Source organism: Struthio camelus, chromosome 6, assembly GCF_040807025.1.
Source record: "Struthio camelus isolate bStrCam1 chromosome 6, bStrCam1.hap1, whole genome shotgun sequence".
Lineage (NCBI taxonomy): Eukaryota > Metazoa > Chordata > Aves > Struthioniformes > Struthionidae > Struthio > Struthio camelus.
Genome location: NC_090947.1, coordinates 22257848 through 22271014, shown reverse-complemented (window position 1 = coordinate 22271014; position 13167 = coordinate 22257848). Strand labels below are relative to the sequence as shown.

The following is a 13167-nucleotide window of genomic DNA, read 5'->3' as shown; positions in this document are numbered from 1 at the left end:
AAATAAAAGTGGAAGTATTAACAGAAGTTGTCCAAAATTCTTATGTCCAGACAGAGGATGGGGTAGAGCATTGCTGCTTGCGTGTAACCAAGGCAGGCAGAACATAGCTTTGAGTCTTACCATCTGTAGTGCTGTTCTCAAATCTGATTAAGAAAGTTTAGGAAACAGTGATTTGATATTAACTGCCTGAGAGATTAGCAGAGATTAGAGGATGTTTAGTTTGGAGGTGCGTGGCAGAGATTAGAGGATGTTTAGTTTGGAGGTGCGCATGGAATTTGTATCTTATCCATGAACACTTTGTGATATGAGTAAAGGATCTTTTACTTATAAAAACTTCTCTTTCTGCAGTGTCTCTCGCAGCTTGATATCCTTGTCTGTTTTCTGGTTAGAAAAGGCAATAGTTAACCACATTAAAAAAAAAAAACTGACTAAATAAATATGCTGCTGCAAGAATCTAGGTTGAAATCTTCAAGGACCGTAGGCCATGTCAGAATACAAAAGATGATTTGGATCTAAAAATGGTTGGTCAAAGATCTTGGAAGCAAATGAACTGTTTTGCCAAATAAGGAAACTTGGCACATTGTACTGTGTATTTTAAGATAGCACAAGTGTAGTGTGCTACTACTTTATTGGCAATATGTTGGCAGAATGCCTTCCTGAAAGAAGCACTGAATCCTGCTTTATAGAATCATACAGTGAAATGAAAGGAGTGGGTTACACAGTTGTTTCCTTTAATAAATTATAAGGGGGATTTTAAAAGTAATAGAATATTAAAAACATCTCAGGTGTGCGTGAGGGATGTGCACAAGATGAGAGATGCAGCTTTCAGTTTTACAGACAGGCGCTAAGCAAAACATGAGTTGAAGCTGCTTTACAATTGTGTGAAAGTCTTTCCTTCCTCCTGTCTCCAACTTATAAATCCCTTAGTGAAAACTCTATACCCTGGAAATAGTAATTGAATCATAAATAGCAGGGCCTTATGTTTCATACATGGAATAAGGCAGACAGTTCTGGGTTTTGGGGCATTTTTCCCGACCATGCAAGCCTTTTTGGAGAGCTCGGCGGTGCGAGTTAACATGCTGGATTTTTTTCAGTATCCCAGGATGTTACGCAGTGCAACCTGAAGTGGGATCAATGTGCAAGGTATCTATCCTGGTGCTCTGGGATTCCCTCACTGTAGGGAAGGTTGCGGGAGAGCCCCAGTGAGCACCTCTCTGCAGAGAGACAGATGTGGCAGAAGGAGGGCGAAGAGCGGAACTGGCTGCAAGCGGCAGGGGTGGCAGGAGGGGAACGGGTCCAGCATTGCCTCCTCCCTGCGGGAAGGAACGAAGGAGGTCTGCAGGCTTCCTTACCCCTGCGCTGGTTATGCCCGCCAAATTACCAGTAATGACAAGCTGTTAGATGATTCTGTACACTGAGCTTTTACTACTGTCTTGAACTGAGCATGTTGTGGCTTAATAACAAAGTGACACTGGATAGCAGAGTGCTGTTAGTACTCAGCATGGTAAATACTACCAAATGCATCTCAGATCTTGTTCCGTCTGATGTAAAATGAACAGCTTCTAACGTCCTGTAGAAATAAGTTATGAGGAGAAAATTCTGCAGAGAAGATGGGGATAGTCTTGCATGATTACGAGCTCATGTTAACCATTAGCAATAAAGTGGAAGAAGGAGAAACTTCTTTATTTTCTTAAGATCCCATAGAAATAATTGAAATAACCAACAATTGAATTATTTCTTCAAGTACACATCAGTCACAGTTGCAGAACTGCCACATTTTCATTTTTTGAGGCAATAAGCAACAAAGTCAGTTGACAGTGTTCCTTAATGCTAAACTACAATAATAGTTAAACCTCAAAATTGTGTTACTAAGGAATGATAGGACTGGCTGTAAACTTTCAGGACACTGTATTTCTTCTGTCAGAGGGAATTACCGTAATGGCTCCACTCAAGCCCCAGCCAAGCAACCTTATTACAATGGACTATTCTCCTGACTGCACAAATGTAAGATCTGAAAAAGTGCTGCAGGCTGGTGGAATGATGCACTTGTTTTGGATAGAAGTATAAGAATATGAAGTTTAATGAAATACAATAATTTTTTTCTTAACTAGTGGTGTAAACTCAGATTGTTAAGTATCTCTTAAAACACAGTGACAAGTTAATAAGTATGTATGTAATTGTTGCATGCAGTAGTTACTCTAAACAGTTGTTTTCTCAAACATAACAGAGGGATTGATCTGTCTAATTGAGGACTGACTACCTTGCATCCAAAAACAAGGAGTAATATTTGAACAGGTCTGTTCTCTCCTCTAGAAGAGGAAGACTGTATACCTGACTTAAGCTGTCATTGATTACAGCTGTCTGTATAAAGAGTATGCCATGTAAATCTCAACTTTCTCTGGAAAAAGGGAGTCTTGAAGAATCTAGTATAAACCAATGAACCATCCTTTAAAATGTATTGCTTTATTGTATGCCAATGACCATAGCCTCTCCAGGTGATTGACTCTTGTAGATAACTTTGAAACTAGAAAGGTGTTAAAAGAATGAGTAATAGCTTCTGCAAGTGCTTGTGTACTGTGCACTCCATTGGGATTACATAAACGTTTAGGAGTCAGTGAATTTTCAAACCGCAGGGAGGACACGCCAGAAAAGTACCCTCTTTTATTTAATAAGCGTCTTGTGTATACCATATTAGTAATTGTTAAGGTCTGTTTTCTGTGAAACGTTAGCATAACATCTTGTTCTATGTTAGTGTAACTTCCAGAAGCCAAATTGTTTACTTGTTTATATGGATAATTCGGTTCTTTTTGGTGAATGATAACTTAAAATAATTTGACGGCAGTTCAGAACTTTTGAATCCAGATAGTAAAGGCTGGGAATATTTTGTTTCTGATGTATTTTTCTTTTCCCTTGGTTTTCTGTTCCTTCTGCCATCTCAAATGCAACTATCTGTTATCAGCTGTTCACACTGTCTAATTTATGGTCCAGTCGTGGTGCATATACTTTTGCCTATGAGTGACATTACTCTTGTGAATAATTCTGTTGTCAGTAAGGAGACTATTCCCTCGAGCATAACTCTCCAGGTGCGCAAATACTTTTAGGGCCCTGGCCCTAAATTGTAAGGTCTCTGGATTTGGAAGTTTACCTGTTTCATTTTTGGATTGCGTGTGGCATATGTTTGAGACGCTGTGTACACGGTGTTAACTTGGAGTAACTGCTCAAATGAAAGAGACAAAGGGCCTTTTGTTTCTGAAGAGCAGGTAATGAAGCGGCATTGGTAAAGAAGCAGAACGCCAAAACTGCCTTCATTATGCTCCTGATTTGCAGGAGTAACCAATTTCCTTTCTCTTGAGCTCTCTTTAAAGAAAATGTGTGCAGGGCAGTACAAATGATGACTCTGATCTGAAATAGGTACGTAAAAGATGAAAGGAAATCTAGTAACAAGGCTAAAACAAGAACAAAAGGTCAAAAGAAGAGGTTAGGCACTTGTATTGACAAAGAAGCTGGCAGAGGCTGTTGGAAGAATAGACCTTACTTCATGCCACATGGATAAGTCGCATCCTAACTTGTAAAGCTGGGAAAGGAGAATACATGTTCCCTCAGAAACAGCCTTGTAGACTGTTTGTCAGTAAAATGTAGGTTTGAAGCCTGCTCCCTCAAAAAAGTGATGCCTTCAGTAAACATGTTATATATTTCATGGTCTTGTCGGCCTGTGGCCTTATGGGTAATGAAGAGATTTAAAAGTAGGCAGGCAATTTCAGAAAAAGGCTGTATGTTGTCTTATACAATATCGAAAACATATTTTTATATCTTCATTCCCATTTGGAGAACAGCTGCAACCAAGTAGTGATAGAAGTTGTGAGTCAAGTGATATCTCAAAATTTTAGTTGAATTAGCTACACAGTCAGTGAAAAGGGGAGGGGGAAGGAATTATGTCTTTATGTTAGTCCCCAGCAGGGACTGGGAGAAAGGTGTTTTGCAGTAGGTGATGCTAGGCATATTGCAGATCCAGCTCCTAGCCCCAGACAATGCATACAGCACGGATACCATCTTGAACAGACTCCATGAGCACCTAGCATAATTTGATACTATAGCTTGAGCAGTGTAGTTGGAGGTGTAATTTTCACCAGCACACCAAAATCCCTGTGTGCCTTTTTTGTTTTATTTAAACCAGTCTCTCTTTCAGTTCGTGCTGATAAGCTTACTGGCGTTAATTGCACGCACAATAATTTTTGTCTAAACTGGTGTGAATTTGTACCTACAAGCCTCAAACAATCCTGTAGAAAACTTGTGGAAAGTTCTGCAGGATCCCACATGTTCTGCAGTCCTACTAAGAACTTACAGCTTTTTGATCTTATGCCATTATAAAGAGACCCCAAATTAGTCATTGTTCACTCATTTTTAGGTGATAGTGTTTCTGAAAATTTGCTACAGGCATAAGCTTTATCATTTTAAAATCTATGAGAAGGACGTTCTGTTCCTCTGGCAGCAAATACAGAACACTCTCTTAAAACTGCCGAATCCAGTCTTGGCACATGCTGCAAAATTTCACGTATTGTTGCTGAGATAAATTACTCTGTACTTACACTTTGTTATAACATGCGAAAAGAACTGAGTCATTCGGAAAAAGACTTTTGTTGTGGCCAGGTTTTTCCACATCCTTGTGAAAAGGACTTCTGCCTTGCTTTGAGCGTAGGGAGTGTGCTCGGTGTGTGCCGCCGCACGGCTGAATGGCTGCCAGAAAGCGCTCTGGCTCCGGCTGTGCCTCTGTCGTGTGCAGCGATCGCAACAGGAGAGAGCGCGTGCTTGAGATTCCTGAGCTCCTGTGCAAGCGCAGGGCTGGAAGCACATTTCCCGTCCGTCAGTGTGCTTCGCGTTAGGGAACTTGGTGACACGCTAGCGGTTTGCAGGGCTGCTTCCAAGGGGTTCAGGAAAAGTCAGTATAACTCTGATGAATGCTTTTAGCCATTTCTCTGTCTCCCAGCTGTTCCTAGTAGCTTGTGCAAATTATGTCAATATTTGCATAGCCTGCTGGAGTGTGACTTCTTAGACTTTCTTTTTCCTCTTATGCTCAGTGAAATGTAGTATTTTTTTTGTTATTGTTACATTTTTATTACAACAAGTTCTTGCTTTGCGGTATCTAAACATAAGTAAAAATGTTTGAAAAGCTCATGGAACACATGTATTAATTAAAGCTTTTCTCTTTACAGATTTTGCTGTGGTATATTTTGTCATTATGAGATGTCGTCTACCAGCGCTTCATTTGTGCACATTAGATTTGATGACTTGCAGTTTTTTGAAAACTGCGGTGGAGGGAGTTTTGGGAGTGTCTATCGAGCCCGATGGATTTCTCAGGACAAGGAGGTGGCTGTAAAAAAGCTGCTCAAAATAGAAAAAGAGGTAAGAGTTTACTAATAATTTGTGTGCTGTAAAAGCAAGGACGTAAATTATTTTATAATGTCTTCAATTCTCTAGCTCATGGAAGCAGACTACCTTGGGTTTCTAATTTGCTTAATTATGAAAACCTGTAACCAGTTGTTGTTACAGTAAAGACATACTGAGTGGTTCCAGCTGAGTATGTCTCTGATTCAAAAGGTTATTACTTTCCTGTTTCTTTACTGTCCTCCTTCTCCTTTCTTGTGTAGCAGCTCCTCTCCATCATGACCCTCAGGAGGAGCCGTGGAGCTAGTCGTTTCCCTTTGATAACATTGGGTGTGTTGCTGAATAGGAATATGGAGTGTTCACTCTCTCTGACCACTGCCATATTGTCATCTTTCCATCTAGTCTCTCAGGTCCTGTGGTTCATGTCTGTATGTTCATTATAGGCTTAGCATATGTTGCTAGCTGTCGTTTCATCCCTACGTACTGCAGGATTTTTTGATCTGGGGTTCCAGTAGCTCTGAGTCAGTCATAGTTACACTTTCACTTGGTCTCGTGTTGCAGTGAGGTTTCAGGCCAACCATTCAACCAGTCATCTTCTCTAGTGGCTTCCTGTATGCCTGGAAAGATAGATGGGTCCTTCAGCAATTCTGTGGGAAAAGGCAGAATGACCATTTACTGTAGCTCAAACAACTGTAAGAGATTTATCTAGAAAAACTCTTGACACTCAGCTTTGTACTGTCCCAGCAGAGACACAGTGTACGTAGTCCTCGCAGGACTCAAATCTGTGTGCTAATCACTATGGCTAGCTCAGCAGTGAGGACGCACTAACGTAGCAATAGACAGCACAGTTTCTGGACCACTGCTGCAGCAGAAGTACATCTTATTTTTGTACAATATCCTCAAAACATCTTAGGATCTTAGGAAGGCAGTTATAAGTTGAAGGGCAGCAAAGCAATTCTAAGGATAATATTAGTAAGTAATCAGACACCAGGATTCTTTTATTATTGCAGCATCTGAGGGAGCATGATTGATTACATCATGTTTAGTGATGTGGTAAGTGTGTTTAGTTACGCTTAAGCAAGATGCTGGCTAACATAATGTGGAGGGTTCTTGTGTTTCCTGTTGAGGGTGATGGAAGATATGCACATTCATTCCAGTGTCAATTGGAGCTATTCTGTAAGTTTTTAATATTTTTTAAGATAAGGTATATGAAGACAAGTAAAATTGGTGTATGCAGTATCAGTAATGCACTCCTTAAGAATCAGCTGACTGGCAGATCTTAACAGTAATCGAGTGAAGCTTCTTGATCGAATAGCTACGTCTCTGGTAGGGTTTCACAGGAACCTCTGCTAGACCTGTTGTTATGTACTTCAAGCATTTTTGAAGGAACATTTAAAATCAGTATTTCTAAAACTTGTGATGGCATAAACCTTAGCAGAATGGGAAATAATAAAGGAGACAGGGCAGTTATTACCTGACGTGCTTAGACCTTTCAAGTAAAATACTTTTTAAAACAACCAAATGCAAAGTTCGGCTTGTAGTACTGAAAAATGCAGATTGCACCCTCCAACTGGGAAAGCGTATGCTGAAAAGAATTTAGTATAAATTAGGGGTTTATTTAGGGATTATTGAACATCTGCAACTCACTAAGAGCTTCCATCATGGTACTTTTGCAAATAAGGCTAGTGTCTTTGCATACACAAATGAGGCTCAAGTCACTAGTAAGACCAGGGCATGCTTTATCATGGTATCTGGCACTGGGGAAATTGGTGTTGGGCAGTTGGTACGGACCTGGTTGTGTTATTTTTGAAAGAATGTTGACAAACTGGAGGGGCAGCACCGAGGAATTGCAGAACATGCTGAAGGAGGGGAGGGCGTGATGCCTGTGTGGGTAGGATGATGGGCGAGACAGTGGACAGAAGGGAGCATGTTCCTTCCTGTACAGAATTGTTCATTTTCAAACAGAATGGTCTTCATTTGCATTTTAAACTTAAGAAGATGGGTCATAGCAGGGAGCAGCTTGGTGTGGGCACCTTTTCCTGAAAATTTTCCGGGGAGGCAGCATAGAGGCATGTGGTAATGCCTTCAGTAAGTCCAGGAAGATTTGCCAAAACTTGTCTGTCAAAAACCTTAATAAATAAAAAAAATAATATAAGCTTTTTTACAAACATTGTATTTTCACATGGCCTTGTTTAATCTAATGTAGAAAGTTATTACGAGAACTAATGGTTGGGATCTGAAGCCAGACAAATTAGGATGGGAAATAGAGCACAAATTATAAAGAGTGAGAATGAGTAACACTTGGAACAGACTACAAAGGGAAGGAGTGAAGATGGAGAATCCGTTCCATCTCTTCATATCTTCACACTGAGATGAGATGTCTTTTTGGACAATTGCTTTTGTTAAGTTGTTGAGCTCAGCACAAGAGTAGCTTGCTGAAATATAATGGCTTGTGATTTATTGGAGGTCAGCCTAAATGGTCCAAAAGTCTTTTTTGACCTTAATGGCTGTAAATCTGCTTATATATGTAGTATGCAGCATGTATGTGGTTTATCTGTAATGATGACAGTAATGAATGTCTGTAACTTAACTGTTCTTACAGTCATAGTGCGTCAATGACTTTTCTGATAGCAGTAGAAAAATAACTTGCTGTATATATGTCTATGTTTAGTAGATGTTTGGACAGTTTGCATTTAGTCCAAAAAACTAGTTATTACCCCTTCTGATCTCTTTGAAAGGAAGTGTCCTTTTTAACTCCATGACTGATTATCTTTCGTTTCTGTTAACTGCTGCCAGTAACCCAAAACAATTGATTAAAGAGACAAGAAGAGAGCTGGGAGAAGCTCGCTCATAGGAATTTCATGCTAGCTGATTCCAAAGGCACAAGCCAAGTCAATAGAGCTGCAGCATCATTCTGCAAATACGTTGTATCTGGGGATTCATTTTATTAAGTAAACAAAAATGTCTTGAAAGTTTGTACTAGCTAAATGGGTAGGTTCTAACATGTAACCCAGTGCTTATTCTGGTAAATAGCAGCATATCATACTGAAAGATATACTCAAAAAACTTGAACGTTTGAAAGGATATAGCTCAGGCAGCTTTATTCAAGAAGTCTTTGAAATGTGAGAAATAGGAAGATCTCTACAAGGTGTTAAGTTTTTACTGACAGGCAGTAAAATCTGACTGTACAGGAGGAGGTATGTGTTTATGTGAATGGATACAGCTAAATAGGTGTATTGAGAAGAAGAAGTATTCTGCAAGGCCTTGATTAGAACATCAGACCTGAAACTCTGGGCAAGGTTTTTACTGATTAAGCAAATCATATGAGTGTATCTTGAGTGATTAAGTAAGAGCAGAAACAAAATTATATTGCAGCTCTATTAATCCAGTCCAAGCACTTTGGTAGTTTTTGGTTTTGGGTAAGAAACAACAGTTCCTTGTGAATTGTTTTATGGAAAATCAAATTATCAGAATGATGTTTATGATGCATAGGGGGAAGTAGAAATGCCTCCTGTAGTAGGATATCTACTTAATCCGTTTGTCCTAAGTGATAATTCTGTGTGTTCATTGAAGAAAATCGCATACCTGCTGCTCAGGAAGTTATTTGATGTTTTTGTGTATGATTTATATGAATTATTGGCTAGGCCCATAATCTGGCTCCCACTGAAATAGATGAGAGAGATGAGGCCCAAACGCCTTACTTTGAAAATTGCTGGCAGTTCTTCTGACTCCGTTAACTGGAGCAGATAGCCACATGAATGAAATTTTACAGCCTATTGTTTTATTGTTTATTGTTTACAGCCTTGCCACATTACTTTTTTCACTGAGTACTGTCTGTCTCCTTCAGTTGGCTGTACAACTCTGAAGTCCATCTTATTTGTCAGTGCTCGCTCGTGAAGGCTGTGCTTTTGGTAGCCATTTCTCAGCAACTGGTCAAGAGTAGGATTTCTGGTGAGATTAATTGCTGATGGGATTTTACCTGAAATTGTAACGTCACTGCTCTTTAGTAGTAGTCCTGTGATACACAGACTGTTTCTATGCTGTTGGTGGACAGCAATAATGGATCTGATTTGCTTACTTCAGCACTTATAACCACAATACTTACGTAGAGGATCGTTTGGTTGCATCCAGTAAAGCTATTCCCAGATTGCTTTCGAATGCTGGTGGTGGTCTGTACGCACTGCAGTACAACGGTGCAGGGAGCTGGAGAAAAGCCGGTGAAACGTAAGCATAATCTTGTTGGAAGGTGCTTCTGACTTCTGATGAACCAACAGCCACTTGTGAATAAAAAATGTTAAACTGCGTGCTGTTAACTGCATGTGCTTTGTTCAGTCATGTCTGTAGAATGTGTTTGAATTTTTATGAGACAAGAATAAAACATGTTTTTACTAGTTTTGATGCTGTATTGGTGGAGGTCTGGCTACCATGGAAATTAATTTTGTATAGTCAGGTTTTCTTGTATGTACTATATATACAGTAAGCTTTAGGGGATTGTTAAACTGCTTTATAAAACTTTTCATGTAGAAAATAGTACAGCTTGTTCACATTTTTGTTTTATGATCCACTTTTGGAGGGAGTCTTCAGAAGAAGTTGATCGTGTCTGTAACTTCCAAACTGATGAGTTAATTTAATCACACGCATGTGACTAGACTTACCTCATTCGTATTTCTAGTCTTAAAGACAGTATGCAGTAATTTTAATGTGGGTCAGAAGAGTAAGGACTGGGAATGACTCTCAAGAGTAACAAGAGAACAACAACACAGTAAAATAAAGCAAACCAAACCAAACCAAACTGAAATTGATACTTAGCCTAGATAGGGCTAAAAATAGATGATGTTCTTTTTGCTTGCAGTTTATAGCTATTAAGGGTGCTTGGGTGCCAGCCTTGAATGACTCTCTGTTCTGGGAACCGGCCATAACGAAGGGCAGTTTTGATGCTGTTTTGTTAGGTCTTTCTAGGAGCTTCCACTCCCTTCCTGCTTTCATTTCTGAATCAGCAAATATTTAAAGTGGTCCAAGATAACATCTGTCAGGGAAATGCCTATGTATACTTGTTTCTGACTCAGAGCAGAGGGAGAGACAAACCCAGTGTTTCCCAAATTGTCATCCTTTGCTACGTGTCCTTTTGCTAATGGGTTGTGAAAGATGGCTTTGAGTATGTGGTATATACAGATATATAATGTGTACAGATCTAAATGTGTGAACTTTGCAAAGAGAGCTGTACTTATATTTGAAAATTATAAAGAGCTCACTTTTTTTTTTTTTATATTGATTATCTGTAGACTGAGTGGTCTCATGAGAACACTTTCAGACCCGTATTTATTCCAAGAAATATTGCTGAATCTTGTTAACAGTTGTAAGGAAAAAACGCTGTATTTATAATGCCAAAGGTGTATCTTAAAGTGTCTTTGTTTCTGTTTTCCAGTGTGGTCAAATTTTTTGTTTGTTTTGCTTTTTATGTTTTAGTAAAATAAATGGCTTAGAGCACTTCTTGTGGTGCTGACTCGGGGGAGCTTGGTACCGTTTCTAGTCTGCAGCAGTAAAAATGGGATTGGATGCTCTGACTACTGTACGTGCTGCATCTCGCAGAGTAAGTTATCGTGGGTAGGACAGAGACTTCTGCAACAAATCTCTTGACTGTCCCTGCTTTTGAGGTTACCCTTCTCTTGGGTAATTTCCCCTTTGTTTAGGGTATTTTTTTTTTTTTTGGAGAAATTTATTTTGAAAATGGATGTTACATTTTCAGGTGTCTTGAAAGTCTCTGCATTAAGAGATTTTCTTAGCGGATGCATTGGGTATGACTATATTGCAAGTCTCATACGTGTTGCAACCAAAATGATAATCAAAACCACGCTGGTATTTAGGAGATACCAATCTAATGAAAGATGATATAACATTGCCAGAATAAATTTATTCTTGGGAAGCAAACGCTTTGTTTTCATGTTGTCTGTATTAAAAAGAGACTTCATTCCTTTATGTCTCAGTTCCCCCCCGAAAGTGTCTCAAAAACGTAGGCATCCAGGCACAGAAGCACGTTGGTCTGTATTTTGCTACATTTTATTGTAGTGGATTATTTACTTGTGTACTTCAACTTATTTATACCAAGTCTTCATTAGATGAGTAACATCTTTCAAAGTTGCTTCATGTAAATAATGAGTATTTGTAGTACAAGTTGTGTAGCTTACTGAGATTTTTTTAGACCAGCTTAATTGGAGGCCCTCACTGGTTTGTATATGCACTGCTAATTCTTTTAAATCAAGCTGGTTTTGGCTTAATTTGATTGAGGAGTCAGCTTCAATGAAGCTGGCTTGTCCGGGCTCAGCCTGGCAATCTGTGGCTTCAGAAGTTATTTTGGATTAGCTGAGACCTAGTGACTGACTGTCAGTGTTGTCATTTTAGCTTGTAATAAATGCAAAGTAATTTCACAAGTGCTAGTGAATGTTACTGTAGCCATCTTTAAGAAGTTACCATACCCTTTTATATGAGCTAAGACACCAGATTTTGCGCTGAAATTGTAAAGGGTTAAGTGCACATTTCCTTCTGTTGGCTGATGGATAGCTGTGAGCAGTAACTTCATAAACAAGCTTAATAAACAAGTAAATAAATTGAGATGCACTAGATTTTGTCTGTTGCTTCACTTCTCTTGAGTCTTTTAGCTGTGGCTGATTCATAGTTACTGTAGGTACAAACAGTGTTTTCTGGGTTTTGTTTTTACTTCTCAAATATGGATTACCCTAACTTTGTCAGAGTGAAGCAAAGTTACCTTGTGTGTGCTGCCAGGCAGGAATGACAGTTGCCATAGCTTGGTTGATGCACAGTGACTTTACTGTGTGTTTGATCCCTCATTTAGAATATATCTGGAACCATTTAAGCTCGATTATCTTTACATTTGTTTTTTCAGAAGGTGCAACATCTGTAGACGAATAAACCCTAACATCAGCTTCCTACAAATCATGCATAAATGCTGTTTAGAAGAGGGAGAAAATCTGTCTCCATTTATTACTTGAAAAGTACTCATTCTTCTGCTACCCACAGCATCTAACCCAGTTGTTAGGACATTCATATATGTTCTTCTATTTCATAATTAATTTAATTGCAATATATTATCTTAAAATTATTCTGTCATTCTGCTGCAAGTTTTTGGTTGGCAGTGGGTTGCTGGAGTTGCCATTTGATGCTTAGCCACAGTTAGTTAGGTTTTTTTGTTTTTTTGTTTTTTTTTGCTTTGCTCTGGATATGAGAAAGGATATATTTCTCCTTTTTCTTCTTTTTGCATGGACTCTATTATTTGTAGTTTAGAGGCAAGGTTGCAACGCTTATTTCTCCATTCCAGAAACCCTTGACATCAACTTGCAGCTCTTCTGTTTCCCCTCCCACGACATTCACTGACCCTGAGCTTCTGTTGAAGTGATCAACAGCAAAGTCGTATTTTTGGGTATGTAAGCTGTCCTCACGCTTCACTGTAGAAGTCCTGTAGATATAAATGAGATCCTTTTCTCTCAAAGTGTTGTTTTGGGCTCTTTCCATACTCCAGCAGTGGAGAGTCAGTGAAAGTTAGCTTTATCTCTACAACCATCTAACTATATAATTTTTTAAAAATAAAAGTTAAAATAGCAAAATGTTACTATGGTTCTAAGAATAGCTTGCAATATAGCTATAAGATTTTGGTTCGTAGTTACTTGTTCAAAGGACTCTAGTAAGGAAACGGCTCAGGAAAGCTTGAAAACACTGTATAGTAAGTAGGCTAACTTCCCTTTTTTCTGTATTACACTAGCCATTGGAGTT

The 13167-nt window shown here is 39.0% G+C and overlaps 1 protein-coding gene across 3 annotated transcripts in view; it reads left to right on the top strand.

The window, feature by feature from the left end:
- The window catches only part of MAP3K20 (mitogen-activated protein kinase kinase kinase 20), a 94299-nt gene that overhangs the window by 1722 nt on the left and 79410 nt on the right, over window positions 1–13167 (top strand). For 2 of the 3 annotated variants that reach the window (XM_068948583.1, XM_009681751.2), the window contains exon 2: window positions 5211–5400. In XM_068948583.1, the coding sequence (XP_068804684.1) occupies window positions 5242–5400 (159 nt within the window). In that variant the 5' untranslated portion in view covers window positions 5211–5241. Of the gene's footprint in view, window positions 1–4785; window positions 4937–5210; window positions 5401–13167 lie in introns of those variants that run through there. The other variant, XM_068948584.1, reaches the window with a different exon arrangement.